This window comes from Ochotona princeps, chromosome 4 (genome assembly GCF_030435755.1).
Source record: "Ochotona princeps isolate mOchPri1 chromosome 4, mOchPri1.hap1, whole genome shotgun sequence".
In the NCBI taxonomy this organism is placed as follows: domain Eukaryota; kingdom Metazoa; phylum Chordata; class Mammalia; order Lagomorpha; family Ochotonidae; genus Ochotona; species Ochotona princeps.
The window spans coordinates 3,399,468-3,426,635 of NC_080835.1; the positions used below are offsets into that span (position 1 = coordinate 3,399,468).

A 27,168-nucleotide genomic window follows, 5' to 3' on the forward strand; every position below is an offset into this window, starting at 1 on the left:
GTTTCAGCCACATATTGTGCCAGTTCTGGGCAGCTGAGCGAATTGGCTTGTCCTGGCCTCTATCCCACACCAAAAGGGCTCTGATGTTTTCGTATTTCTCGAGCGTGGCTCATTTAATATCCTGAAGGACAGAGGTGGCAGGGGACCAAAGAACCGTGAAGGTCACACGCAGAACGGGGTGAGGCAAACAGACCCTCATCCCGCCGCTCACGCTCCTCCGGGGACCAAGGTGCCTTAGTCAGGGTCACTCGCTACTTCCCGCAGGGGGCAGGGAGCCAGCGGCCACGCGCGTCCGCGCCTCAGCACCACGGACAGGGAAACTGAGGCCGCACGACCCACCCTATTCCCCCGGTCCAGGAAGCGGGTTCTAACAACACCTCCCCACCCCGCCCCGGCTCTCTCCACCAGGCGGGGCCGGCCCCAAGGTCACGCGCAGCCTCCGGGCAGCGGCTTCCTGCTTGCCCCCTCCAGGCGCCCGACCTCCGAGGCCGCGGGGCTCCCCGGGGGAAGCCGGGCCCACGGAGCCGTTCCGAGGCTCTCCAGAGCCGGGAGGGTGTGCTCCGCAGCGCTGCCCGGCCTCCCCGGCGCGGCACCCCGAGGCCCTCAGCAACCCCACGCCCGCCACGCCCGCCGCCGCCGGGCCCCCGTCCCGTCCCTTCCCTCGGCGCCCGCCCCGCTCCCCGACACCGCCTGCGGCCAGGCGCCGCAGCCAATGGGACGCCGGCGTGGCGAGGGCGGCGCTGGTTGTGCGCGCCGCGGCGGCCAATCAGCGGGCGGCGTGAGGGCGGGCTGTGACGCGGCCGGCGCTCCTCGTGCGGCGGCGGCCGTATAGGAGCGAGCGCCCGTTCTCGAACGCCAGCAGCCCGCTCGCCTCGGCCGCCCTCGGTTCTCCTCAGCCGCCTCCGGCGCCGTTCGCTCGCCCTCCTCAGCCGCCGCCCTCCGCCCCGCGGAGCGCTCTCAACCGCCGCTCGCCGGCCCTTAGAGCCTCGTCCTCCGGCGCTGCGGGCCGCCCGTCCGGCATGAAGACCAAGTTCTGTACCGGGGACGAGGCGGAGCCCTCGGCGCTCGGGCTGCTGCTGAGCTGCGGCGGCGGCGGCGGCGGAGGGGCCCCGGCGGCGCCCGGCGCGGGGCAGCCGCAGCGGGACGCGGGCAGCGCGCTCGAGGCCAAGCAGCTGGGGGGCGGCGGGCAGCCGGTGTCCCCGCCGCCCGCGGCCGCCGAGCAGCCCGAGCCCCGCACGCGGCGCAGGGCCTATCTGTGGTGCAAGGAGTTCCTGCCCGGCGCCTGGCGGGGTCTTCGCGAGGACCAGTTCCACATCAGTGTCATCAGGTCGGCCTGGGGGCCGGGGTGGGCGGCGGCCGGGGAACAATGCCGGGCGCCGGGGGTCCCCTCGCGGCCAGGGGCCAGCCAGGCGGGGTGCTGGCCCTCCGTCGGCCCCGCGGTCAGCACAGTCACTTGGTGGTGGCGCCGGGGCCGGGAGGCGTGGCGCCTGCCGAGAGAGCGGGCCGGGGAGTCGGCCTCGCCCTCCGCGTCGCCGCCGAGTGTGTGTGTGTGTGTGTGTGTGTGTGTGTGTGTGTGAGAGCGAGCGAGCGAGCCCAGCCCTCTCCCGGGGCCGCCCCGGGCCCCCTGCCCGGCCCGCTGCCGAGCCGCCCGCTCCCTGGCTCCCTGGCTGAGCTCTTGGCAGCAGCAAAGCAGCAAAAGAAAAAAAAAAGCAAACAAAAGGTGTTGCGGTATCCGTGCGTGGCCTCAAGGGTGGGTGCTCCCGGAACAAAGCGAATTCTGCCCACCCGTGGCAGGCAGGCCAGAGGCCCGGGCGGCAGGTGGCACCCTGGCGGGGTCCTGGCCCTGGGCTGGGACGCCCCCTCGACACGGGCGTCTGCCCCGCCACGCGGGTGTCTGGTTGCTGCGTGTTCGCTGCCGGCCCTGGGAGTCTCCACAGACTCGGGGGGAAAGGCAGATTTACAGAGACAGAAAGAAGGAAAGACAGAGAGAGATCCTCCGTCTGCTAGTTCATGCCCCAGGCGGCCGCATCAGCTGGAGCTTGTCCAGGTCTCCCACTTGGGTGCGGGGACTCGGGCACTCGGGCCGTCCTCCACTGCTTTCCCAGGCTGCGAGCAGGGAGCCGGATCGAAAATGGAGCAGCCGGCACACGACCCCTGGGGCCCATGAAGGACACCAGCACTGCAGGTGGAGGCTTAGCCCGCTGCACCGTGGTGCCAGGAAGGACCTTTATGTTTTTGAAAGATTTATGTTTATTTCTGTTTGGAGGGCAGATTTACAGAGAGGAGGAAAGACGGAGAGAGCGATCTTCCATCTGCTGGTTTACTTTGCAAATGGCTACAGTGGCCAGAGCTCAGCTGACCTGAAGTCGGGAACTTGGAGTCTCTTCCATGTCTCCCAGGTCACTTTCACAGGCTACCAGCAGGGAGCTGGATGGGAGGTGCAGCAGCTGGGATAGGAACTGGTGCCCGTGTTGGGTGCTGGTGCCACAGCTGGAGGATCCGTCTGTGAGCTGCAGCACCAGCCCCAATTCACATTTATCTGGAAGCCAGAGTGACAGACTTTCCATCTGTTGGTCCGCTCCCCAGAACCCACAGCAGCCAGGGCTGGGCCAGCTGGAGCCAGGAGCCACTACTCTGTCCAGATCTCCCACAGGGGTGGCAGGTGCTTGGGCCTCCCGGAGTGCTGGATCTGCAGCAGAGCTGGGATTTGAACCAGTAATGTGATGTGGAATGTAGGCTTTCTGCAGTGTTGCTTAACGTGCTATGCGTCAACCTAGGCCCAAGGAAAACCTTTTAGAATAATGCAGCTTGGTGCACCTGTCGGTCTTGTGTTACAGTGTGAATAATGACAGCAGGTGATTCAGAGGGTGGGAAAGTGGGAGATGCTTAGCTGTAGGAAATGGCCGAGGTATACCCCTCCCACTGTGACACTGGCATCCCAGGTAGGAGTCAGTTGGAGCCTGGCTGCACCACTTCTGTCCAGCTCAGTGCTGCTGGCTTGGAAAAGCAACGCAAGGTGGCCCAAGTGTTAGGGTCCCACACCCACATGATAGACGCAGACAAAGCTGCCAGCCTCCGCCTGGCCAGTGCTGGCGGTTGTGGCCATCTGGCAGAGTGAACCAGCAGATGGACGATCTCTGTCTCCTTCTGTGTTTCTGCCTGATTTTCAAATAAATATCTTTTAAAAAATTAATTAATTTTTAAAAGATTATTTGTGTTGGAGAGGAGGAGAGACATAGAGGAAGATCTTCCACCCGCTGATTCACTCCCTAAGTGGCCGCAACGGCCGGTGCTGCCCCGATCCGAAGCCAGGAGCCTCCTCCAGGTCTCCCACACAGGTGCAGGGTCCCAAGGCTTTGGGCTGTCCTCGACTGCTTTCCCAGACCACAGGCAGGGAGCTGGATGGGAAGCGGAGCAGCTGGGACGTGAACCAGCAGCCATATAGAACCTGGCACATGCAAGAGGATTTTAGCTTCCAGGCTACTGTGCCAGGCTTTCCCAAGGAAAGGAGCTAAATGGGAAATGGAGCATCCTGGATACTAGCTGGTACTCATATGGAATCCTAGTGCATGCAAGGTGAGGGTTTAGCCACTGGGCTACTGTGCCGGGCCCGGCAGAAGACTTGATAGCAGACTCCCAAGAATAGGAGTGGTGCAGGCAGAAACCAAGAGTTGCTTGTACCATAAGAAATGAAAGTTCACTGACCCTTAGTGACACGTGCATGCCCACTCCTCGCAGCTGGTGTCCATCCCCGCAACTCAAGTCAAGGGTTTTTTTAGTTTGTTTTTACTGGCAGTCCTGTTGCTGGTTGATAAAGCAGGCATGGTCGCCACAGGAGCTGCAGACTGGCCGCACTTAGAGCTTCATGAGGACAGTGTGGAGAGCTGCTGCCGGTTTCCCCGCTGTCTGCTCTCCCGTGTACCTGCACCTGGAGTCAGACGGAGTGGGTGCCTGGTTTTTATCTGTGGCAGTGTCTGCATTCAGATCTTTCTTTTCACACACACTGTGTGGTAGACGAGATCGTAATCCTGGTCTGGTGTTGTGTTTGGATGTAACCACCGCTGGCCAGCCTCCAGGCTCCCGTACCCATAGAATGCTGGGAATAGGAATGGCTGTGGGGAATGTAATGTGCTACTAACTCACTGTGCATCAAAACGAAACAAAAGATGGGAGGAGCCCAGGCAAGTGCCAGCACTCGGATGTGGCAGGTGGATGGGGCCTTGAGACTGGCAGGCTTCAGATGCCTGGGCAGAATGAGGACAGCAGAAGTCACATAGGGAGTGAACTGTAACTAACAGTGTCATCCTAAAATATCAGGGGAAAAATTGTACCAAAATTTCCTACTTGTCTTGTATTTTAAGTATAGGTGCATAGTTGTATGAGTTGCTTCATTCAAATTACATGTAAGATCAGCTTAAATTTTATTTTTGAAGATGAAGTTTCATTTATACTTTAACTATTTACTGTGAAAATCTGGTTCCTTGGATGGCTCCCTCTTGCTTTAAAAATGAATAGCCTGGGGTCCAGTGCGGTAATTTAGTGGCTAAAATTCTCATCTTGTAAGTGCTGGGATCCCATATGGGCACTGGTTTGTGTCCTGACGGTCCCACATCTCATCCAGCTCCTTCATTGTGGCCTGGGAAAGCAGTCAAGGACGGCCCAAAGCCTTGGGACCCAGGACCCTGCACTCGTGTGGAAGACCTGGAGGAAGTTCCTGGCTCCTGATTTCGGGTTGGCTCAGCTCTGGCCATTGCGGTCACTTGGGGAGTGAATCATTGGACAGAAGATCTTTCTATGTGTCTTTGCTTCTCTCTGTATATCTGACTTTCCAATAAATAAATAAATATTAAAAAAAAAATAAAAGAAAGAATAGCCCGGTGTGGTGGCCTAGTAGCTAAAGTCCTCTTGCATTGCCCGGTCCCATATGGCTGCTGGTTCTAATCCCAGCTGCTCCACTTCCCATCCAGCTCCCTGCCTGTGGTCTGGGAAAGCAGTCGAGGACGGCCCAAAGCCTTGGGACCCTGCACCTGTGTGGGAGACCTGGAGGAGGCTCCTGGCTCCTGGCTTCTGGTCAGCTCAGCTCCAGCCATTACATCCACTTGGGAAGTAAACTAGCCGACTGAAGATTTTTCTCTTTCCTTCTCTCTGTAAATCTCTGATTTTCCAATATAAGTAAGTAAATAAGTAAATAAATACATCCTTTTTTTAAATTTTTTATTAAAACTTTTTTTTTAAATTTTTATTACAAAGTCAGATATACAGAGGAGAAGAGACAGAGAGGAAGATCTTCCATCCGATGATTCACTCCCCAAGTGAGCCGCAATGGGCCGGTGCTGCACCGATCCAAAGCTGGGAACCAGGAACCTCTTCCGGGTCTCCCACGCGGGTGCAGTGTCCCAATGCATTGGGCCGTCCTCGACTGCTTTCCCAGGCCACAAGCAGGGAGCTGGATGGGAAGTGGAGCTGCCGGGATTAGAACCGGTGCCCATATGAGATCCCGGGGCATTCAAGGCGAGGACTTTAGCCGCTAGGCCACGCCGCCGGGCCCAATACATCCTTTTTTTTTTTTTTTTTTCAAAAAAATAAATACACTTTATTTATTTATTTATTTTTTTAAGATTTATTTTATTTTCATTACAAAGTCAGATATACTGAGAGGAGGAGAGATAGAGAGGAAGTGGAGCTGCCGGGATGAGAACCAGCGGCCATATGGGATCAAGGTGAGGACCTTAGCCACTAGGCCACGCTGCCGAGCCCAATACACTTTATTTTTAAAGGAAGTATTTATTTGAAAGGCACAGTGTCAAAGGTGGGATGCTTGGAGAGATGGTTTTTCCCCTGGTTTGTCCTGCAGATGGCTGGAACTGTTGCAGGGTGCGAGCGAGATCACACCAGACATGTCTAAGGCTTGTTAAGGAGTCTTTATTCACTAAGCTTGGTGATAATAGAGCATAATAGCAAATCACAAGTCCATACAGCAATCCAACCCATCATAATCCAATGAATCGTAATTCCCAAAGGAACAAATGGTCATCATCCTTAAGTCCATCCATTAAGCTGAAGACCTATGTCCCAGCTTCCCCAGCAATGTAAGTTATTCTAAGAGACATGCAACTAATAACCTGGACACACTCACAAAGAACCTGGACACACTTACAAAGCTGCAGGCATTCACCTTTCCCTGGCTTCTCTGCCCACATTCTACTACTGCTAGGCCTCACCCCTCCTGGAACTCCTGATAGCACACAAACCAGAAACAACATTATTATAACCATTGCCTCTTCTAGGCAGAAAACAGGGACCATGCTCAGGGGATTACCTGTCCTCGGTCAGCCAAGAGTCAGGGTGCCAGAGTAACAGAAGCACCTGGCCAGAAAGAGTGAGAGCCCCTGCTTCATGGGCCTTTTAAAGGGGGCTTGTGAGGGGAGTGGTTACACGACAATGCAATACCGTCTCCTCTCAGATGATAGGTGAGTCCCAGGTGGGTAGGAGTGAAAACCTAAGTATTGGGTCCGGCGGCATGGCCTAGCAGCTAAGATCCTTGCCTTGAATGCCCCGGGATCCCATATGGGCGCCGGTTCTAATCCCGGCAGCTCCACTTCCCATCCAGCTCCCTGCTTGTGGCCTGGGAAAGCAGTCGAGGACGGCCCAATGCATTGGGACCCTGCACCCGCGTGGGAGATCTGGAAGAGGTTCCAGGTTCCCAGCTTCGGATCGGCGCAGCACCGGCCGTTGCGGCTCACTTGGGGAGTGGATCATCGGAGGGAAGATCTTCCTCTCTGTCTCTCCTCCTCTCTGTATATATCTGACTTTGTAATAAAATAAAATAAAATAAAATAAAATCTTAAAAAAAAAAAAAAGACAAGAAAACCTAAGTATTGTGGGCTAAGGAGTTGATGAATGCTCCTTGGGATGGGCAGGAACAGGAACTGGGTTTGTAGCTAAAAATGCCTAGACTAATTGGATTTGTCTTCATCCAATATCCTGACTAAATTAGGACGTGGGGGAAGTGGTTGAGGACGGAATTATCATTCCATTGCTGTAGGACCCACCTTCAGGACAGAGGTTGGGGGACACAGCCAAATTTCATTTGCCCACTGTTACTGGGTGCTGACTATCACTGGCTGCACTCAGAACAACCCAGGCTGGGCCAGGTTGGAGCCAGGCCTTCCATCTGGGACTCGTCATTGGTGGGGTGGCCCAGACATGTGTCCAGCTCTGCTGCCTTCCCTGGATTGGACCCGAGCTGGTAATCCCGCAAGAGATGTGCATCCTATTGCTGTACTTTGATCCAGCTAACTTCCATGGGTGAACCCCCCTACCCTGTGACCTAAACCTACCCTTGGGCCAGCTTTGTTTATTTAAACTGTAAGGCTTATTTTTATCAGAGAGGCAGGTTCACAGAGAGAAGGAGAAACAGCAAGACCTTCTGTCCGCTGGTTCACTCCCCAAGTGGCTGCAAGGACTGGAGCTGTGCCGATCAGAAACCAGGAGCCAGGAGCTTTTTCTGGGTCTCCCATGCTGGTGCAGGGTCCCAAGGCCTTGGGCCGTCCTCATGAAGCTGGATGGCAAGGGGAATACCAGGCTGTGAATCAACAGCTGTATAGGCTGCAGGTTGTGGAGGATTAGCTAGATGAGCTATTTATTGTCTTGACCTCACGCCCTCCTTTTTCTTTTTAACTTGAAGGTTTAATTAATTAATTCTGAAAGTGTTCTACAGCAAGAGGGAGGAATCCTAATCCACTAATCCACTGGTCCTCTCCCCAGGTGGCAGCAGGGACTGGGACTGTGCTTGGCCTGGGTCAGGAGCTTCTACATCTCCCATGTAGGTGGTAGGGGCACAAATGCTTTGGCCATCTGCTTTTTCCAGGCCAGGAGCAGGGAGCTCCTGGAACAGCTGAGATGTGAACTGGTGCCCATGTGGGATGAGGTGTTACTACTAAATCCACTTTGAGGGGCCGTAATCCCGTAAGTCTCTACCTTTTAAACTGTTACCCATTGACTTAACACTTTGGGGACCCAGCCTCCACTACATGAGCCCTGTAACCGCGACTTGCAGAGACGGAGGGACAGAGACCCACATGATTGCTATGGCCAGAGCTGGGCTGATCTGAAGCCAGGAGCCTTCTCCAGGTTCCAAGGATTTGGGTCATCCTAGAGTGTTAGCAGGGAGCTGGATACAAAGTGGAGCAACTGGGATTTAAACCACACCCCTGTGGGATGCTGGCAGTATAAGTGATGACTTTACTGGCTGTGCCACAGTGCCAGCCCTAGTTAATTTTTATGCATGTTCTTTTTCAAGTTGAGCAAGTTTTTTATTTCTCATTTTCTGAGAGATTGCTTTTTTTTTTTCTTTTTCTTATACATATAAAAGACATGCCCACGGTCACAGGGACTGGACAGGGGCAGGAGGGGGCCCAGCCCAGGAGCCAGGGACTCGATCTTGGTCTGCCTTGTGGGTAGCTGCCTTCCAGGTGTGTGATAAGGTGTCTGGTCTCCAGCTTCCTAACTGCCTGCTCTCCTCAGGAGTGGGAGGGCTGTCCTGTGCCCGTCTGTGCACTCGCTGATGCTGGGCTTTGGGAGCATGTGTGCGCCTGTGGTGCTGCTCGGTCTCCCTCTTGAGAGGCCAGGGTTGTGTTTCCCTCCACCAAGTCATTTAGGCTTTGACAAATCCAGCGGCTTAAACTCTTACAAAGTAGTCTCCTGAGGTGTTTGGTGTGTTACAAGCTGGTCAGGACCCGGTGCTGTGGCTGCAGGGAGGCTGCCTTCTGATGCTGGAGTCACACCTGAGGGCCCGTTTGGGTCCTGTGTTCTGCCTCCTGGCCAGCTTGTTCTTGTCGATTTTTTTCTAGAGATTTTTCATTGGAAAGGCAGATTTGCAGAGAGAAAGATCTATTTGCTGGCTACAACAGTTGGAGCTGAGCCGATTGGCAGCCAGAAGCTTCTGGGTCTCCCACTCTGGGCTTGGGGCCATGCTCTGCTGTTCTCCCAAGCCACAAGCAGGGAGCTCGCCCATCCAGCCTTTCAGAGAAGTGAATCTTAGAGAAGGTGCAAGGCTTTGGGTTGGACAGCAGTGGAGATGCGGGCTTGTGTGGGTGCGGAGACTGAGCTCCGGATCCCAGCCTCCTGTTGCTGAGCACCCTCCAAGGCTTGGTGCTGTGCTCTGTGCTGCTGCGCTTGGAGAGCTGGGCTGAGCTGTGGTTCCCGGCTCCTCTGCCTGCTATGGCCCTGCTGTGGCCCTGCTGTGGCCCTGCTGTCTGCAGCTACCTGGGCAGTGAATGGTGGATGGCACATCTCACTGCCTGTCTCCCAGGCTCGTGAATGAAATCAATACAGCTTTTATTTTCAAAGTGAAGTGGTGGATCCTGAGCCTTCAGGGAGCAAGCTAGCTCCAACTTCCCTAAGGCTGCATTTCTTTGCCTTCAATTCATAGATGTCCACAGACAGGGAACCACAGACATATCTTTGTAGGGGGTAACAAGGCATTCTTTAAAAAGTTGTTTATTTTTTATTGCAAAGTCAGATAGACAGAGAGGAGGAGAGACAGAGAGGAAGGTCTTCCATCCATTGGTTCACACCCCAAGTGGCCACAACAGCTGGAGCTGAGCTGATCCGAAGCCAGGAGCCTCTTCTGGGTCTCCCACATGGGTGCAGGGTCCCAAAGCTTTGGGCCATCCTCGACTGCCTCCCTAGGCCACAGGCAGGGAGCTGGATGGGAAGTGGGGCCGCTGGGATTAGAACCAGCAGTCCGTATGGGATCCTGGCATGTGCAAGGTGAGGACTTCAGCCGTTAGGCTACTATGCTGGGCCCATAACATTTTTTTTTTAAAATGCCTATTTTCTTCATCTATTTGAAAGGAAGAGAGAGAGGAAGAGAAAAACTTCCCGACTGGTTCAGTCCTCAAGTCCTACAACAGCCAGGGCTGAGTCAGGCCAGTGCCGGGAGTCCCAGCACCCTGGGTTTCACACACTGGGAGCCAGAGCTTCAGCAGCGCTCCCTGTGGGGTACTGTGCCACAGGCAGCAGCCCAGCACCTGTGCCCATTGTCCCCCATCAGAGTTCCGGCTCAGACCCTGGCCCTGGCTTCTGTGGAGGTTCTCTGATAACGTGTGCTTCTGCACGCTGCCTTTGTCCAGTGAGGGCAGCAGCAGCAATTTGCCCTGTGGCCTCACTTCCCTGGCAGGTGTTGCCTGGTTTTCAGCTCAGCTGTTCACTTGTTAGCATCAGGTGCCGGCTTCTAAGCCTCTGTGCAAGCCCCGCAGTGCGAGGTCCTCGGGATGTGTTGGTCCCTCGGATAGAGGGCTCCTGTATTCTTGTGTATGCCGCAGGCCTGCCTGTCAGTTTGTCTCCTGTCAGTTTGTCTCCTACAGTGGAGCCAGCCAGCCAGCCTCCTGTCCAGAATCTAACTGTCTTGCCAGCAGGGGATCTTGTGTGCCCTGGGGACAGTCCTGACCCTGACCTTTCTACTTGGTGGTAATTTCCAGGTCTTTCACAGTCTGCTGATAAGTCTTGGTTTGAGTGCTATAGTAACCTAGGGGCTGAGGGAGCAGCTGTACCTAGCAGGGCTGGGAGGTAGGGTATGTGTGTGTGCCTGTGCGGGGAGGAGCTTCCTCTACTTTGGAAGGAAGTAGGAACATTCCTGAACCTGGAAGGTTTGTGAAAGGAATGTTCCAGGAACTGGAGTAGGCACAAGCAGGCTACTTTGTGGTTATATACATATTAAAAAATCAGTACCTTTTGAACCTATTCTGGAGTGACCCAGGAGGCGCCTTGGAGGGGAAGATAATAAGAAGTGGGGGTTGGGGACTGGCATATCCCCCTGTGGAGCTGAAGGCTCTCATTGTTGGAGAGCCAGCTCTCTGGGGGTCTGAGTCCAGGTTTTCTTCTTGCCACGTGTGAGAATGCAGCCAGGCAATGCAAGTAGAGGTGAAAAGAACAGGACTTATTAAAGGGCAAAAAGACAGGGCCTGGTACGGTGGCCTAGTGGCTAAATCCTTGCCTTGGAAGTGCTGGGATCCCATATGGGCGCCAGTTCTAATCCTGGCAGCTCCACTTCCAGCTCCCTGCTTGTGGCCTGGGAGAGCGGTCGAGGACAGTCCAAAGCCTTGGGACCCTGCACCCATGTGGGAGACAGGGAGGAAGTTCCTGACTCCTGGTTTTGGATCGGCGCAGCACTGGCCCGTTGCGGTCACTTGGGGAGTGAACCAACGGATGGAAGATCTTCCTGTCTCTCCTCCTCTCTGTATATCTGACTTTGCAATAAAAATAAATCAATCTTTAAAAAAAAAAGGGCAAAAAGACAGTATACCCTCAGGCTACTTTGTGCAGTGTACCCTCAGGACTGACCCCTGTGGGCCGTGACTAGCTGCTCCCCGGGCACGCCAGCAAGAAGCTGAGTGGGAAGCAGGGGGTACTTAGGGTTTCAGCCAGGCCCTCAGAGGTAGGTGCAGGTGTGCCCCAGGACACGCTTTCTAAATTGTTCTTTGATTTATTTTACTAGAAAGAGTTATAGTGAGGGGGACAGATCTTCATTCACTAATTCACTCCCCAAATGGCTGAGGTGGCCAGATTGAGCCTGTCTGAGGCCAGGAGCTTTTTCCACGTCTCCCTTGCAGACACAGAGCTCAAGGCCGTGAACCATCCTCTGCTGCTTTTCCAGACCTTCAGTAGGGAGCTGGATTGAGGTGGAATAGCTGGAGCTTGAACTGCTGCCCATGTGGGGTGCTGGCACCTAGGCAAAGGCAGAATCTGCTGTGTATGGCGCTGGCATCGCATTTCGGATTCTTGATGATGTTGTGGTACAACCAGGCATTGCGCAGGCGGACAGTGAGGATGCTGCTGACATGATGTGTGTGCAGGCCAGTCCCTCTCCTCCCAGAATTATCCAGTCCTAGGGTGGATGTCGGGCTGCAGTGGGTTGAACCCTTGGTGACCGCTTCTGATGTGCTTGCTCCCAGGCTAGCTTCCTGCTGGCGTGCCTGGGAGGCCGTGGCTGACAGTCTGGGTGCTTGGGTCTCTGTCACCTGCATGGATGTGTCTTGCATGGTTTCTGGTGTCTGGTTTTGGGGTGCACTGGCAGATGGAAGATATTTCTGTATTCCTATCTTTTCACTCTGCGTTTTGAAATAAGCCAGTAAATAAAAGACATTTTTAAAAGATTTATTCATTTTTATTGGAAAGGCAGATTTACAGAGAGGAGGAGAGACAGATGATCTTCCACCCGATGGTTCACTCCCCAAGTGGCCGCATGGCTGGAGCTGTGCCGATCCAAAACCAGGAGCCAGGATCCTCTTCCAGCTCTCTCACACGGGTACAGGGTCCCAAGGCTTTGGGCTGTCCTTGACTGCTTTTCCAGGGCACAAGCAGGAAGCTGGAAGGAAGTAGAGCAGCCAGGACATGAACCAGCGCCCATATGGGATCCTGGTGCATACCAGGCGAGAACTTTACCTGCTAGGCTACCATGCCAGGTCCAGTAAGTAAAATTTAAAGAAAGGATTTTCCGTTCTGCAGGCCCTGAGGGCTGGGGCTGAGCCCCATAGGAGTGGACTCAAGGACAGGCTTTGCTGTCTCCCTTGGCACCTTCTGAAAGGCTCACCGGGTTCTGACTGCTATCCTGCAGCCCTCCCAGCAGCCGCTGTTAGATACTGGGTTGCAAGGCCTTGAGCATCAGGGTGACGCAGCTCTTCTGCCCTGAGCCGACTCTGCCTGTGTGAGCCCCAGAGCCTCACCCCCTGTGCTTGAGAGCCTCCCTGGAGCGGCTCTGTGTTTACAGCAGCAGTGGGGCTGACAGGGGAGTTCGGGAAGGGGTCCCTACCAAGTTCACACTTGGTTTCACAGGAGGGCGGTAATGTGAGGCAGGAGAGCGTGGCAGGCGGTGCAAGTGTTTGGCCAATCTGGCTGTTGTGAGCCTGGCTCGTAGACAAGCTAGCACCTGCCAGCTTTTCAGAAATTCTGTAGAACTGAGAAGTTAAACAAGGAAGAAGAGAAGTGTAGTGTTTTGAAGGCTTCATTGTGACATTTCAAGAGGCGGTGGATCTCTTGGCAACTGACACAAGACTTTACATTAACCATGTTGGCACATTATAGGGTCTTTAAGACGTTGTATTATCTTGGTTTTCATGGAAGAATTTGTTAATGTACTTTCATAGTAGGCTATGTTTTTCTCTTTATACAGATATTTAAGTAAAATATATTTTTTTAAGGTTTATTCATTTTTATTACAAAGTCAGATATACAGAGAGGAGGAGAGACAGAGAGGAAGATCTTCCGTCCGATGATTCACTCCCCAAGTGAGCACAACGGCCGGTACTGCACCGATCCGAAGCCAGGAACCAGGAACCCCTTCCAGGTCTCCCACGCGGGTGCAGGGTCCCAAAGCTTTGGGCTGTCCTCGACTGCTTTCCCAGGCCACAAGCAGGGAGCTGGATGGAAAGTGGAGCTGCCGGGATTAGAACCAGTGCCCATATGAGATCCCAGGGTGTTCAAGGCAAGGACTTTAGCCGCTAGGCCACGCTGCCGGGCCCAGTAAAATATTTGAGTTACCAAAAGAAAAAGTGGTTTTGGGGACTAGTGTAATGACTGAATTGGTCAGTCTTCCCCTTGCAAGTGATGGAACCCATATGGGTGCTGGTTTGTGTCCTAGCTACTCCACTTCCCATCCAGCTCCCTGCTTGTGGCCTGGGAAAGCAGTCGAGAATGACCCAAAGCCTTGGTCCCTGCACCCGTGTGGGAGACGCGGAAGAAGCTCTTGGCTTTGGGTCAGCCCAGCTCAGTCCTCTTGTGGCCATGTGGGGAGTGAACCAGAATATGGAGGATCTTTCTCTGTCTCTCTCTCTGTAAATCTGCCTTTCCAATAAAAATAAATCTTTTTTTTTAAGTACCTTTACTGGAAAAAGTGCTTTTGTTCTAAGCCTTCATAAACAGTCACTTTCTGTGGATGAAGAGTTCACTCAGAGGCGGAGCCATAATGTAGCAGGCCAGGCCTCTGCCTGCAGCATTGGTATCCAATAGAGGCTACCATGTTTCCAACTCAGCTCCATGCTAATGTCCAGTGAAAGCAGCAGAGGATGGCCCAAGTCCTTGGGCCCCTGCACCCAGATGCTCCTGGCACCTGGCTTCAAATTGACCATTGCAGCCATTTGGCAAGTGAACCAGCAGATGGAAGATGGCCTCACTGTGTCTCTCCTAAACAGGGCTTTTAAAAAAGCTTACTTACTGGCCACAGGCTCTCCCCAGCAAAAGTCCCCTAAACTGGTTAGAACTGATTCTAGGGCCCAGCACAGTGGCCTAGCGCTGAAGTCCTTGCCTTGAATGAACCAGGATCCCATATGGAGGCTGCTTCTAATCCTGGTGGCCCTGCTTCCCATCCAGCTCCCTGTTTGTAGCCTGAGAAAGCAGTTGAGGACGGCCCAAAGCCTTGGGACCCTGTACCCGTGTGGGAGACCCAGAAGAGGCTCTTGGCTCCTGGGTTTGGATCAACTCGACTCAGGCCATTGTAGCCACTTGGGGACTGAATCAACAAACGAAAGATCTTCCTCTCTGTCTCTCTTCCCATCTGTATATTTGACTTTCCAGTTTAAAAAAAAAATAAAAAAGGTTCCAACTCCTTGCTGTCACAGACTGAGTTGTTGAGACTTGGATGTGGTCGGTTATGAAGTGGGGAATTGACTGAGCACGTCTGCTCGGCTCTTCTGCTCACCTTTGGGGTTGAGGAGGTTCTCATGACCGTGCTGGCTTCTTTGTAGATGTGAAATAGTTAGAATCCGTGTGAACGGCTCAGTGCACCGGGCTTGAATGGCGCTTCCACAATCCATGCCTGTGGGAGAGGCAGGAGAGCGGGCTGGAAGGATGGCTGCACTCGGAGCAGAGCACTTCAGAAAGCTTGTGGAAAAATGGAAATAAGGGATAAGCTTATTTTGTTTCAAAAGATTTGAAACCCATGTTTAGTTTTTCATGATACACATTTTTCATGAATGTTTTGAAATCTTAGGCGTGGATTGCAAAATAGACTTACCTTTTGATTTCATTTTCAGTGAATGTGGGTTTTTCCCCCCCTTTGGAAGTGGTTCACTTCCCAAGTGCCCACAATGGCCAGAGCTGAGGTGATCCCAAGGCAGGAGCCAGCAGCCTCTTCTGGACCTCCCATGCAGGTGCAGGGTCCCAAGGCTTTGGGCCGTCCTAGACTGCTTTCCCAGACCACAAGGAGGGAACTGTTTGGGAAGTGGAGCAGCTGGGACTAGAACTGGTGCCCATATGGGATCCCAGTGCATGCAAGGCTAGGATTTAGCCATTAAACTACCGTCCTGAGCCCCTCCCCCCCAAATAGATAACTTTAAAATTTTTCTTTAGGGAGCACACACATATACACGTTTATAGGGACATACCTATTTTTTTTTTAAAGATTTATTTATTTTATTACAGTCAGATATACAGAGAGGAGAGACAGAGAGGAAGATCCTCCGTCCGATGATTCACTCCCTAAGTGAGCCGCAACGGGCCGGTGCTGCGCCGATCCAAAGCTGGGAACCAGGAACCTCTTCCGGGTCTCCCACGCGGGTGCAGGGTCCCAATGCATTGGGCCGTCCTCGACTGCTTTCCCAGGCCACAAGCAGGGAGCTGGTTGGGAAGTGGAGCTGCCGGGATTAGAACCGGTGCCCATATGAGATCCCGGGGCATTCAAGGCGAGGACTTTAGCCGCTAGGCCACGCCGCCGGGCCCCGGACATACCTATTTTTAAAATAGTTTACCTTGTGCTTGGTTACTGTACAGGGACTAAGCATGTTAGAGGTGGGGTGACCGACTCATCCCTCTTCCGCCCTGATTCACTGTCCAGGTTGCTGCCACAGCCGGCCTCGGACCAGGGTGAAGCCAGGAACTTTGTTGGGGCTCCATGTGGGTGCAGGGCCGTGACACTCAGGTGGGCTTCCACTGCTCCCAGGCCCTTAGCAGGGAGCCGAAGTGGAACGGGCAGGATGTTGTTGGGGCATGAATGGGGTGTCACAAGTGGCACCTTTCCATTAACGTCTAGAATAGATCCCTGAGGTGGTGTTTGCTTTTGTATTTGAAAGAATAATGTGTCTTAGAGATTGCTTTGTGTTGGTGTTCAGTGAGCTGCCTTACTCTTTTTAGTAGCTGCTTAGATTTATATTGTCATTTAAATGTAATTTTGTGATTTTCGGAAGGGGTTCAGTATTAAATGGCTTGGTCACTGTAATCTGATCTCTCTGAGTGACATATTGCCTGCACTTAGCTCGGCCCCTGGCCTATCCCAAGTGTTGCAGCCCTGCTCTAGAGGGGCTCCCTGACAGGGTGTCCAGCATACGGCTGTGGATCTCCGGGCTGTCCGCGTGTCCAGCGTGAAGTGTGAATTTCCGGCTGCACTTCAGGATGTTGTCTTTTCACATTCTCAGAAAAGCATTTGAGTTTGGTACTTGATTATGTCTCCTTGTCTCTATTTTTGTACAGATTTTTGAGCGATAAGCAGCTTTCCAGTTGTCCTCATTGTCCTTGAGATGTATGGGGAAGAATCCTAGGAATGTGCTTTCTGGCCAGGACTTCCAGTGCCTGGAGGGTGCCTGTTGGTCTCACCGTGTAGATGGGCGCTGAGGGCTGTGGACAGTTAACACCTGGGTTGGACTCCCTGTCATGAAGACCACACACCATGTGGTGCCACAGGTGCAGAGCAGGCCTGAGGGTCCCAGGGTGTCTTCCAACCACCTTGGGCTCTCCACTTCAAGCTGAGTGCTGAGAGCAGACAGAGCTGCTCTCTGGATCTTGTTGCTCAGTTGGATTCTGTGGGTGGCGTTCAGAGCCTGGGGGCAGCTAATGTCCTCATATGTCTTTGTCCTACTCAAAGCCATTGGATGTTTGGTTTCAAGTGTTGCTCTGTTTTCTGCTTTCCATTCAGCTTGCTCAAAATCTCAGTGGGGAGATTCAGGACCCGCAGAGAAGCCACCCCAGGTTACTGTGGTGCAGGTGCTCGCAGCCACCGATGCCATGTTTCATTCCATTGCATTTTTAGAAAGATGTCTTTACTAGTAAATCAGAGTTTACCAGGGTAAGGGGTGGGAGAAGGAGATGGATCACTCTTACATTCCATGGTTTGCTGCCCACATGGCCGTGACAGTTAGGGCTGGGCCAGGACGGTATTGGAGCTCCGTCCGGGGACTCCCTAAATACTCAGGCCGGCTCTGCCTTTCCAGGTGTGTTAGCAGGGAGTCAAGTCAGAAGTGAAGGAACCAGGGCTCACACTGGCAGCCACCTGGGATGCCAGCACCACAAGCAGAGGCTTAACCCTGTGGGCCACAACCCCACCCCTGCTTTTTATCACTCTGAGGTTAGGAAGAGAAGTTCTGAGAGGGAGGTGGAAGGCGGGAATGGGGTGGGGCGGGTCTTCTGCTCCTGGTTTTAATGTGACAGTGTTTTCCCTTGGTCATATTTTGCAATGGCCTGTGTGTCTGGCTGATGGACCCCAGGGATTGGGAGAGGGAAGGAGAAGGTGGTGGATGTGAGGAGGGAGGTCAAGGATTTGCACTACCTGGAAATGGACCAACTTGCAGCAGTTACTGTGAGAGACACAGTGCCAATGAGGGCATCCACATGCCCTCCAGAGCCTGGGCTGGACCAGGCTAGACCAGGAGCCCAACCTCATCTGGGTCTGCCACGTGCGTGTCAGGGACCCACACACCTGAGCCATCCTCTGCTGCCTTCCCAAATGGGTTCTCAGGAAGCTGGGCCAGAAGCTGAGCAGCCAGGACTCGAACCAGGACTTTTTTTTTTTAAGATTTATTTATTTTTATTAGAAAGTCAGATATACACAGAGGAGGAGAGACAGAGAGGAAGATCTTCCGTCCGATGATTCACTCCCCAAGTGAGCCGCAACGGGCCGGTGCGCGCCGATCCGATGCCGGGAACCTGGAACCTCTTCCGGGTCTCCCACGCGGGTGCAGTGTCCCAATGCACTGGGCCGTCCTCAACTGCTTTCCCAGGCCACAAGCAGGGAGCTGGATGGGAAGTGGAGCTGCCAGGATTAGAAGCGGCGCCCATATGGGATCCCGGTGCGTTCAAGGCGAGGACTTCAGCCACTAGGCCATGCCGCCGGGCCCTCGAACCAGGACTTGAACCAGCACTCGGTTAGGGGCTGCAGGTGCCCCAGGCGACAGCTTAATGTGCTGTGTCGCAATGCCCACTCCAGTTAAAAAAAAAAAAAACAAGCAAAAAAACCTCTGAATTTATTTTAAATTTATTTGGAAGGCAAGAACAAGCTAGCTTCTGTCTCCCAGTGGCCAAGTCCACGTCTGGCAGGCCTGGGTCAGGAGCAGGCACTCCGTCCGAGGTGCCCACATGGGTGGCGGGGGCTGAGGCCCCGGGAGCCGTCCTCTACTACCTTCCTGGCACAGTAGAGGAAGTCGGAGCACAAGTGTGGAGCGCTGGGGATCTGGCTGTCCCAGGCCGTGACTGTTAAGCTGTTCCAAACCTCCACCTTGCAAGGATTTTTTTTTAATATGGTAAATTATGCTGTTGTCTTTTTGATGCCTTTGCACCCAATTTTCTTGTTCCCAATCCCAGTTGACTCACTGGAAGCTTGTTTTTTCTTGGTAATTTTTCATTGCCAGGGCCCTTGCTTCGTTTATTTTGGTTGTCATAAAAAATAATTGACGGCTTAGTCCGTAAAGCCTGTTGAGCAACAGGATCTCCAGGAAGCCCGGCAGATGAAGGATGTCCAGTCTGGGAACTTGTTGCTGGCCGAGCCTGTGGACCTTGAGTCTGGTTGCACAATGTGGAACACTGTGTCATCTGTTTGCTTCTGCGAGTGTGTGACAGGAAGGAGAATGAGGGCTTTTCCCTCTGGTGTTGCAATGCCGTCCTGTTGCCTGGTAGCCGGATTCCGGTGCTGGCTGAGTGGACACTCTTAGGATTCTGGTCAGCCGCAGAGAGGCGCTGCCTGGAGGCCTGCATGAGCAGAGGCGCCTTCTCTGCTCTCGCGTCTCTGCAGCTGCTGGGGAGAAATGGGCTTCCGGTTCTCCTTTCTGCAGCTCTCAACATGGCAAGTTGGGAAAGTCTCCACCATGCAGTGCTAGGCCTGCTGCTTTTTTTTTTTCTTAGATTGATTTGTTTTTATTGGAAAGTCAGATTTTCAGAGAAAAGGAGAGAGATCTCCCATCCACTGGTTCACTCCCCAAGTGAGAGCAACGGCCGGAGTTGCACCAATCCAAAGCCAGGAGCCCGGATCCTCCTCCAGGCCTCCCACGCAGTTGCAGGGTCCCAAGGTTTTGTACTGTCCTCTGCTGCTTTCCCGGGGCACAAGCTGGGAGCTGGAAGGGAAGTGGGACAACCGGGATACAAACTGGTGCCCACTTCTTGCCTTCTTTCTGTAAATCTATCTTTTAAATAAATGATATACACATAACTTAAAAAAAAAAACTCTAGTGAAATATAGTTTGCATCCCAGTACCACTAAGTTCCACTGTGTGAAGTGTATGCAAGTGATCTTTAGCCTGCGCACAGGTATGTGCAGCCATCAGCACAGTTCTAGAACATTTCCTCTCAGAACAAAGCACTGCTTCCCTTGCACCCTGGCCTGCCCACTGCTCATCTGCCTGCTGTTGCCGTTGCTTTCCCGTTCTGGACAGTTCACATGAACGGAATCACATGCGGTGTGGTCTCTTGTAGCTGGCTGCTTTGAGTACATGTTAAAGCATGTATCGTATTTAATTCGTGTTCATTAGTATCATGGTGACACACGCAGCGCACCTTGCTGTTCAGCTGCTGGAGCCGTGCACGGTTCAGGGGGTTAAGCACATCCACGTTGTTATGCTGCCTTCGCCACCAGCCACCGCCAGAGCTCTTTCATCTCCCAAATTGAAATTCTGTCCCCATTAGCACTAACCCCCTCTTTTCTCCGTTGCGTCCCTTGCTTTGTAAGATCAGTAGCTCAGACATATACCTGATTTCTGGGTGTTTCCTGGAATGTGGTGTATATATACACAAATCTATGTGAATAAAATACACACACATACATGTGTGTCTGTTAGACTGCTACCCTGCTCTCAGCATCTTGATGTTAACCACAGAAAACTGATTCTCAGGCTTCTGCCTGGAGGACTGTGAGATAATAACCCTGTGTTGCCTGGAGTGACTGAGTTTGTACAACTTTTTGCTGCAGGGATTGGAAGTGAGCACCTTCGTGGCAGAGAGCAGCCCTGACAGAGGTTTTTTTTTTTTTTAAGATTTATTTATTTTGGGCCCGGCAGCGTGGCCTAGCAGCTAAAGTCCCCTCCTTGAAAGCACCGGGATCCCATATGGGCACCGGTTCTAATCCTGGCAGCTCTACTTCCCATCCAGCTCCCTGCCTGTGGCCTGGGAAAGCAGTTGAGGACGGCCCAATGCATTGGGATCCTGCACCCATGTGGGAGACCTGGAAGAGGAGGTTCTTTGCTCCTGGCTCCGGATCGGCGCAACACCTATTTACAGAGAGAAGGAAAGACAGAGAGAAAGATCTTCTATCCGCTTGTCCACTCCCCAAGTGGCTGCAGTGGGTAGAGCTGAGCTGACCCAAAGCCAGGAGCTTCTTCTGGGTCTCCCATATGTATGTAGGAGCCCACGGGCTTGGGCCATCCTCTACCACGTTCCCAGGCCAAAGCAGGGAAAGGATGGGAAGTGGAGCAGCTAAGGACACGTATGGGATCCCATATGGGATCCCGGCGTGTGCAAGGCAAGGATTTAGCCACTGAGCCAGTGTGCCAGGCCCCCACCACAGATCTTTGAGACTGGATTTTGCTGCTTTCACAGCACATGCTTGTACCTAGTGTGACCGATGGGCTGCCTTGCTTTGAGCAGCACAGCATTTAATGAAAAGGAAGGTTTTGAATACCTGTTGGCCCTGTTGTGTGATTTTGGTATATGTCTCAGTTTCCTCATTTACAGAGTGGGGGTGACATCAGCGTGCATACTGTGGCTTGATGTTGACCTTCCTTGTGTGTGCTGGCTCCATGATGGAGGAGTGTATGTCCACAGGTGGCACAGCAGGGACCTGATCCCTGGCTCACGTCTCACGCTGCCTTCCTGCAGGATGGCACTATTCCTGAGGCAGCTGTCTGCAAGGGCAAAGTGGTGCGGACAGTGTGACTCTTACAAGACCTTGACAACTGGACCTTGAGCGTTAGGCTCCTCAAGGTGACATGGAGGACGGTGAACTCGTCCTTTAGGAGCTGGGCCTTGTGGTTGCTCGTAGAGCACAGTGTCCAGGGGGCCGCAGGCTGAGAGGACACGCCTGAGGGGCTGTGCTGATGAGCAGTTTCAGTCAGTTCTAAGTTAGCTGCTTGTCACATGCGTCCCCACTTCCTCAGCCTCTCAGGCTCAAGTCTGGAAAGCAGCCAGGCAGTGCAGCTCCTGGCTGGAGGTTGGTGCCGGCTCCTTACCGCATTCCTGTTGTGAAAGTGCCATTCTGCAGTGCCACTCTGGCAAGCAATGAGATCAGCACTAGGCATTTCAACATAGAGCACTTAAAATGGAGGATTTTGGCCCAAAGAATTGAGAAGGCCAGCAGGAGGCTGGCCCAGCCCTGGGTGGGGGTGCCCAGGGCTGAGTGTGATCCTCTGAGGAGACTGGTGGGCCAGCCTCTGTTAGTGCCTCAGGACACCGGCATGTGGGCGTGGCCCTAAGGAGCTGGGGCGACAGGTGCCTCTGCGGAGCTGGTGTGTGGGAACTGCAGGGAACAGCGGGTGAAGATGAACTAAAGGGCTCAGCAGCTGCAGAGGGGAGAGGCAAAGTGCTGCATGAGCGTGGGCGTCATTTCAAGGTGCCTCCCCAGAAATGAGGCATTCTTTGCATTTGGTCATATGGGCACATTTAAGCCAGTAGGTCAGCATATTATTGTTATTAAAAGATTTATTTATTTTTATTGGAAATCACATACATAGAAGAAGAGGCAGAGACAAAGGTCTTCCTTCCACTAGTTTACTCCCAAGTGGTCTCACTGATCAGAATTGTCACAAAAGTGTTTACCAAGAAGGAGAGATTTTTCCATCTCCGAAGGATCACAGCAGCTTGGGCTGGGGAAGGGGGAAGCTGGGACCCTGGGAGAGGTGGCGAGGCCTTGGACCTGGGACTCCAGCTGGCTGTGTGAGCAGGGAGTGCTGGCATTGCAGGCAGAGATTCAACTTTTTGTGCCACAGAGTGCATTCTGGAAGCTCACTTGTAATATGACTTGTGGTTGCAATTAATCTGAAAACTATGGAGTTATTTATTTATGTTTTAAGTAGCTCTGAGAGATTGACCTGCAAGTTACAAAAAGAATGGTTCTTGTGGGGCCCGACATGGTAACGTATCGGCTAAAGTCCTCACCTTGCATGAGCCAAGATCCCATATGGGCGCCAGTTCTAATCCCAGCAGCCCTGCTTCCCGTCCAGCTCCCTGCTTGTGGCCTGGGAAAGCGCTGGAGGACAGCCCAAAGCCTTGGGACCCTGCACCGGCGTGGGAGACCCAGAAGAAGCTCCTGGCTCCTGACTTCAGATCAACTTGGCTGTGGCCGTTGTGGCCACTTGGGGAGTGAATCAATGGATGAAAGATATTTCTCTCCTCTTCCTCTCTGTATGTATCTGATTTTCCAATAAAAATAAATGAATATTAAAAAAAAAAAGAATGGTTCTTGTGGAAGCTTTGCCTGTCTTACCCAGGGGGAGGACTGTGCTGCGCTCTGCACTGCTCACTGTCCTCTTATGGTCCTCTTGTTTCTCACAGGGGCGGCCTCAGTAACATGCTGTTCCAGTGCTCTCTGCCAGACACCACTGCCAGTGTCAGCGACGAACCCCGCAAAGTGCTGCTGCGCCTGTACGGGGCCATCTTGCAGATGGTGAGGCCCTGGGTGACCCTGACGTCCTGCAGTGCTCTGGGGGTTGCCTAGCCGGAGGCCAGCCTCTTAGAGGCACGTCTAAGGATATCTAAGTTACCTTCATTTTAACTGGGCTCCACAGTTTGGTTTATTGTATGGATTGTACCTTTTGTTTTTGCTTATTATATATTAGTCACTTAGCCCTGATATTCCAGTTCTTACGCCTAGAGAAGGTAAAAAGTATAATGTTGGTTGAATCTTCAATGGGGCCTGGTGGTTCTTGGGTTTCCTATACACCGAAAATTGCTAGCTCAGTCTTAGATTTGTGTAAAGGGTTTTACCCCATGAGTGTCACAATTATGTGTCAGTTAAAAAAGATCTTAGGGAAGAGTTCTAGTAGAAAAAGATGGAACTGTGATCCCAATGAGCCTGAGCTCACATTTCTTTAAAAACTTGAATTAAGTTTATAATTCTAAATTTTCTATTTTTGATAAAAGTATCTAGTTTGTTGAACTGTCTTACTTAGTTACAGGATCTCCCACATGTCTAATTTTTTGCCTTATGGTATTTATGCCATGAATTTATCACTTCACTGACCACATACAGAAATATTTTAAGGTTTTTCTGTGCTGAGATTTTACCATCCATTTTGCTCTTTCTTAGAATAATCCATTTTTAGTTTCATGAAATAGAACAAAGTTGCTTTTGGTTAGATTTTTAGAAAGCCGGACTGTTTCAGCTTAATATCATTAGTAATATTAAAGTAAAAAATTGGCAGTCTAGATGTTAAATACTTAGATTGTCGTAATGTGAAAGGACCCTTTCATTGAGCACGTTTTGCTTAGGCTGTGTCTAGTTGTGCAGGTGCTAGAAGCCGCCAGGCATGTACTGCTGTGCCCTTGGGCGGGAAAGCTGAAGTGCATGCCTTGGCGTTGAGCTAGGGCTGCAGTGCGAGCTGTGAAAGACGGCTACGTTCTTCAGTACAGATACCCTCTTTCCAATTTTTTTTTAGTTTTTTTATAGATTTATTTATTTTTTATTACAAAGTCAGATACACAGAGAGGAGGAGAGACAGAGGAAGAACCAGCACCCATATGGGATCCTGGCGCGTTCAAGGTGACCGCTAGGCCACGCCGTCGGGCCCCTCTTTTTCCAATTTAAAACATAATTTTTAAAATGCTTGATGTCCTTTTGCCTATTTTTCTTAATGAAGTCATTCTTTTTTAAGTATTTCTTGAGGGTTGTTCACATTTCTGTAACAGTTAAGTCCCATCACTGCTGTAATGTTTTCTGTGTTTTGAGTTAAAGCAATGCTTTTTTTTAAAAAAAAAAAAAAATTATTTATTTACTTGAAAGGTAGATACACAGAATATGAGAGGTAGATATTCCATGCACTATTTCACTCCACAGGTGACCACAACATCATGGGTGGGTCAGTCCACAGCCAGGAGCCTGGAGCTTCTTCTGGGTCATTTCACATGGGTGTAGGGACACAAGCACTTGGGCCACCCTCTGCTGCTTTCCCAGGCACATTAGCAGGGAACTGTATTGAAAGTGGAGCAGTCAAGATTCAAACAGTGTCCGTATGTGGCATTACTACGGCAGGTGGCAGCGTAACATGGCACACCATAGCACTGGTCCCTAAGCAATTTTTTTTTTAAGTTTATGATCTTTTTAAAATTTATTTGTGTATTTTTCATTGGAAAGTCAGATATACAGAGAGGAAGATCTTTCATCTAATGATTCACTCTAGAAGTGGCCACAATGGCGGGAAATGAGTCAGTCTGAAGTCCAGGTCTCCCATGTGGGTGCAGGGTCCCAAGGCTCTGGGCCATCCTTGACTGCTTTCCCAGGGCACAAGCAGGGAGCTGGATGGGAAGCAGGGCAGCCAGGATTAGAACTGGTGTCCATATGGGATCCTGACGCACGTAAGGGAGGGCTTTAGCTGCTAAACTACTGCGCTAGGCCTGTTAAATAATACTTGTTAAATGCTGTGGTGAATACTTACTGAAATTGCAGTGAGATATTAGATTTCTGTTAAATGTAATTTTATAAGGCTTTCATTTCTGTTTATAATGGATGGAAGTATTTCCAGTGTGCACTTCCATGTGCTAGACCAAATTCGTAGTCCTGTGCCCTTGAGCAGCACCATGGTCATGGAATGTTCTGGATCTGGGCTGTTCAGCATTCCTGGCAGCAGCCACTTGCGACTGAGAACTTAAGGTGTAGCAAGTGTGGCCAGTTAATTGAATTTTAAATTTTATTTAGTTAAATAGTCCCATGGCCAATGGCTTCCGTGTTAAACATTGGGTCACTGTTTAGATAACTTAGTAAAAGCCATTGTAGCATGGCTTGCAACTTGGCATTTAACTTTTTTTCCCCATAAACACTCATTGTCAGTTGTTAATCTTTGATTCTTTTGTTTGTTTTTTGACCAAATTTTGTTATTTAGAGAGAGACCATTCCCCAGATGTCCACGGCGCTCCCAGACTGGGCTGGGCTGAAGGCAGGAGCTGGAAACTCACTCAGGTCTTCCGGTCACTCGACCGGAAGTACATTGACAGGAAGGTGGAGTTGGCAGCCAGGTCCGGTCACAGAGCCCTGTGGGCATCCTGAGTGTCAGGCCCAACCCTGTCCTTTGTCCTTGCTGAAGTGTTAGCAGTCAGGAAGAAGACTGGAGTACCATAGACTGTCTAGAAACAGAATTTGAACAGAGTTCTATGTCCTTATTTTCAAGGAAAAAACTATTGGGTAAGTCAGAAAAATAGAATAGTTGAAGCCTATTGAAGAAGATGGAATCAGCTCTTAGACTAATGAATGGAATTGAATATGTTTTACATTCAGTTTTGATTTTGGTTAGAAGTTTTGCTTTTCAGTTACATTTTTGTTAGGCAAGTTTTTAAAATTTATTTATTTTTATTGGAAAGGCAGATTTATAGAGAGAAGGAGAGACAGAATCTGCTGGTTCGCTCTCCAAGTGACTGCAACAGCCAGAGCTGAGCCGATCTGAAGCAGGGGCCGCTTCCGGGTCTCCCACGCAGGTACAGGATCCCAAAGCTTTGGGCCGTCCTCCACTGCTTTCCCAGGCCACTGGCAGGGAGCTGGACAGGAAATGCCGCAGCCAGGACATGAACCGGCACTCATATGGGATCCTGGCCCTCTCAAGACAAGGATTTTAGCCACTGAGTCATTGCATTGGGTCTGTTTGGCCAGTGCTAACCTAGACTCCTTGGTCGAAGCTGCACCTCCTAAGTACGGTGCCTAGAGCATTTGGAGATGACTTTGTGAGGAGCCAGTGTGTGGTGGCTTCCCAGCTGACTCCTGGGCAGTGAGGTCACTTCTGTTGGGGAAAGACTGTCCATTTGCTTCTTCCGTGAGGAGAAGTACCTCATCCGAGTACCTTTAGGTTGACGTTTAAACTTTATAGACTCTGAACCCTACAGCCTCGAATGTAAATGTTGGCTTTCCACACTCCGCCGCTCTGCAGGCACCGAGTGTCAGGTGTGCCTTGGGAAGGCTGTGACAACAAGAGGGGTCCGGCTGCATAGCCTAGTGGCTAAATCCTCACCTTGTACAGGATCCCATATGCTGGCTCATGTGCTGGCTGATCCACTTCTCATCTAGCTCCCTGCTTGTCCATGTGGGAGACCCAGCCATTGTTAGCGCTTGGGGAGTGAGCCAGTGGAAGGAATATCTCTTTCCTCTCTGTAAATCTGACCTTCAATAAAAAAATAAATATTTAAAAAACAAAAACAAAGCAAAATAAAACAAAAATGCTGAGGCATGGGCCCGGCGGCGTGGCCTAGTGACTAAAGTCCTCGCCTTGAACAGGCCAGGATCCCATATGGGCGCCGGTTCTAATCCCTGCAGCTCCACTTCCCATCCAGCTTCCTGCTTGTGGCCTGGAAAGCAGTCGAGGACGGCCCAATGCATTGGGACTCTGCACCGTGTGGGAGACCCGGAGGAGGTTCCTGGTTCCCGGCTTCGGATCGGCGCGCACCGGCCCGTTGCAGCTCACTTGGGGAGTGAATCAATGGATGGAAGATCTTCCTCTCTGTCTCTCCTCCTCTCTGTATATCTGACTTTGTAATAAAATAAATAAATCTTTAAAAACAAAAATGCTGAGGTAGGAAGGAGTCGGAGCTGGCGGAGCACTCACAGGACGCCAGAGGGCAGCACCTGCTACACGTCGTGCCTGGGAGTTCACCACAAGCTGCCTGCCTTTTTCAGATGCTTTCTGTACTTTTAAGATTTCCCCCCTCTAAATTGGTTGATGCAATCAACTGTTGAGTGAATCTGGCCTACAGTGGAAGGAGAAATTTACTGTCTGCAGGCCC

General features: G+C 51.9%; 1 protein-coding gene and 2 non-coding genes across 5 annotated transcripts in view; 2 read left to right on the plus strand and 1 right to left on the minus strand.

The window, feature by feature from the left end:
• Positions 1-782: 782 nt before the first annotated feature.
• The window catches only part of CHKA (choline kinase alpha), a 64,135-nt gene continuing 37,749 nt past the window's right edge, over positions 783-27,168 (plus strand). The window contains exons 1-2 of one of the 3 annotated variants that reach the window (XM_058662729.1): positions 783-1,327; positions 22,741-22,852. In XM_058662729.1, coding sequence (XP_058518712.1) covers positions 1,020-1,327; positions 22,741-22,852 — 420 coding nt within the window. In that variant the 5' untranslated portion in view covers positions 783-1,019. The remainder of the gene's footprint in view (positions 1,328-22,740; positions 22,853-27,168) is intronic. The other 2 variants (XR_009245269.1, XM_058662728.1) reach the window with 2 other exon arrangements.
• Positions 3,938-4,090, plus strand: LOC118760692 (small nucleolar RNA SNORA23). Its single transcript, XR_004996927.2, has one exon. It is a non-coding gene; the product is annotated as a small nucleolar RNA SNORA23 (small nucleolar RNA).
• On the minus strand, positions 9,347-9,476 carry LOC118759619 (small nucleolar RNA SNORA38). The gene has a single exon (XR_004996309.1). It is a non-coding gene; the product is annotated as a small nucleolar RNA SNORA38 (small nucleolar RNA).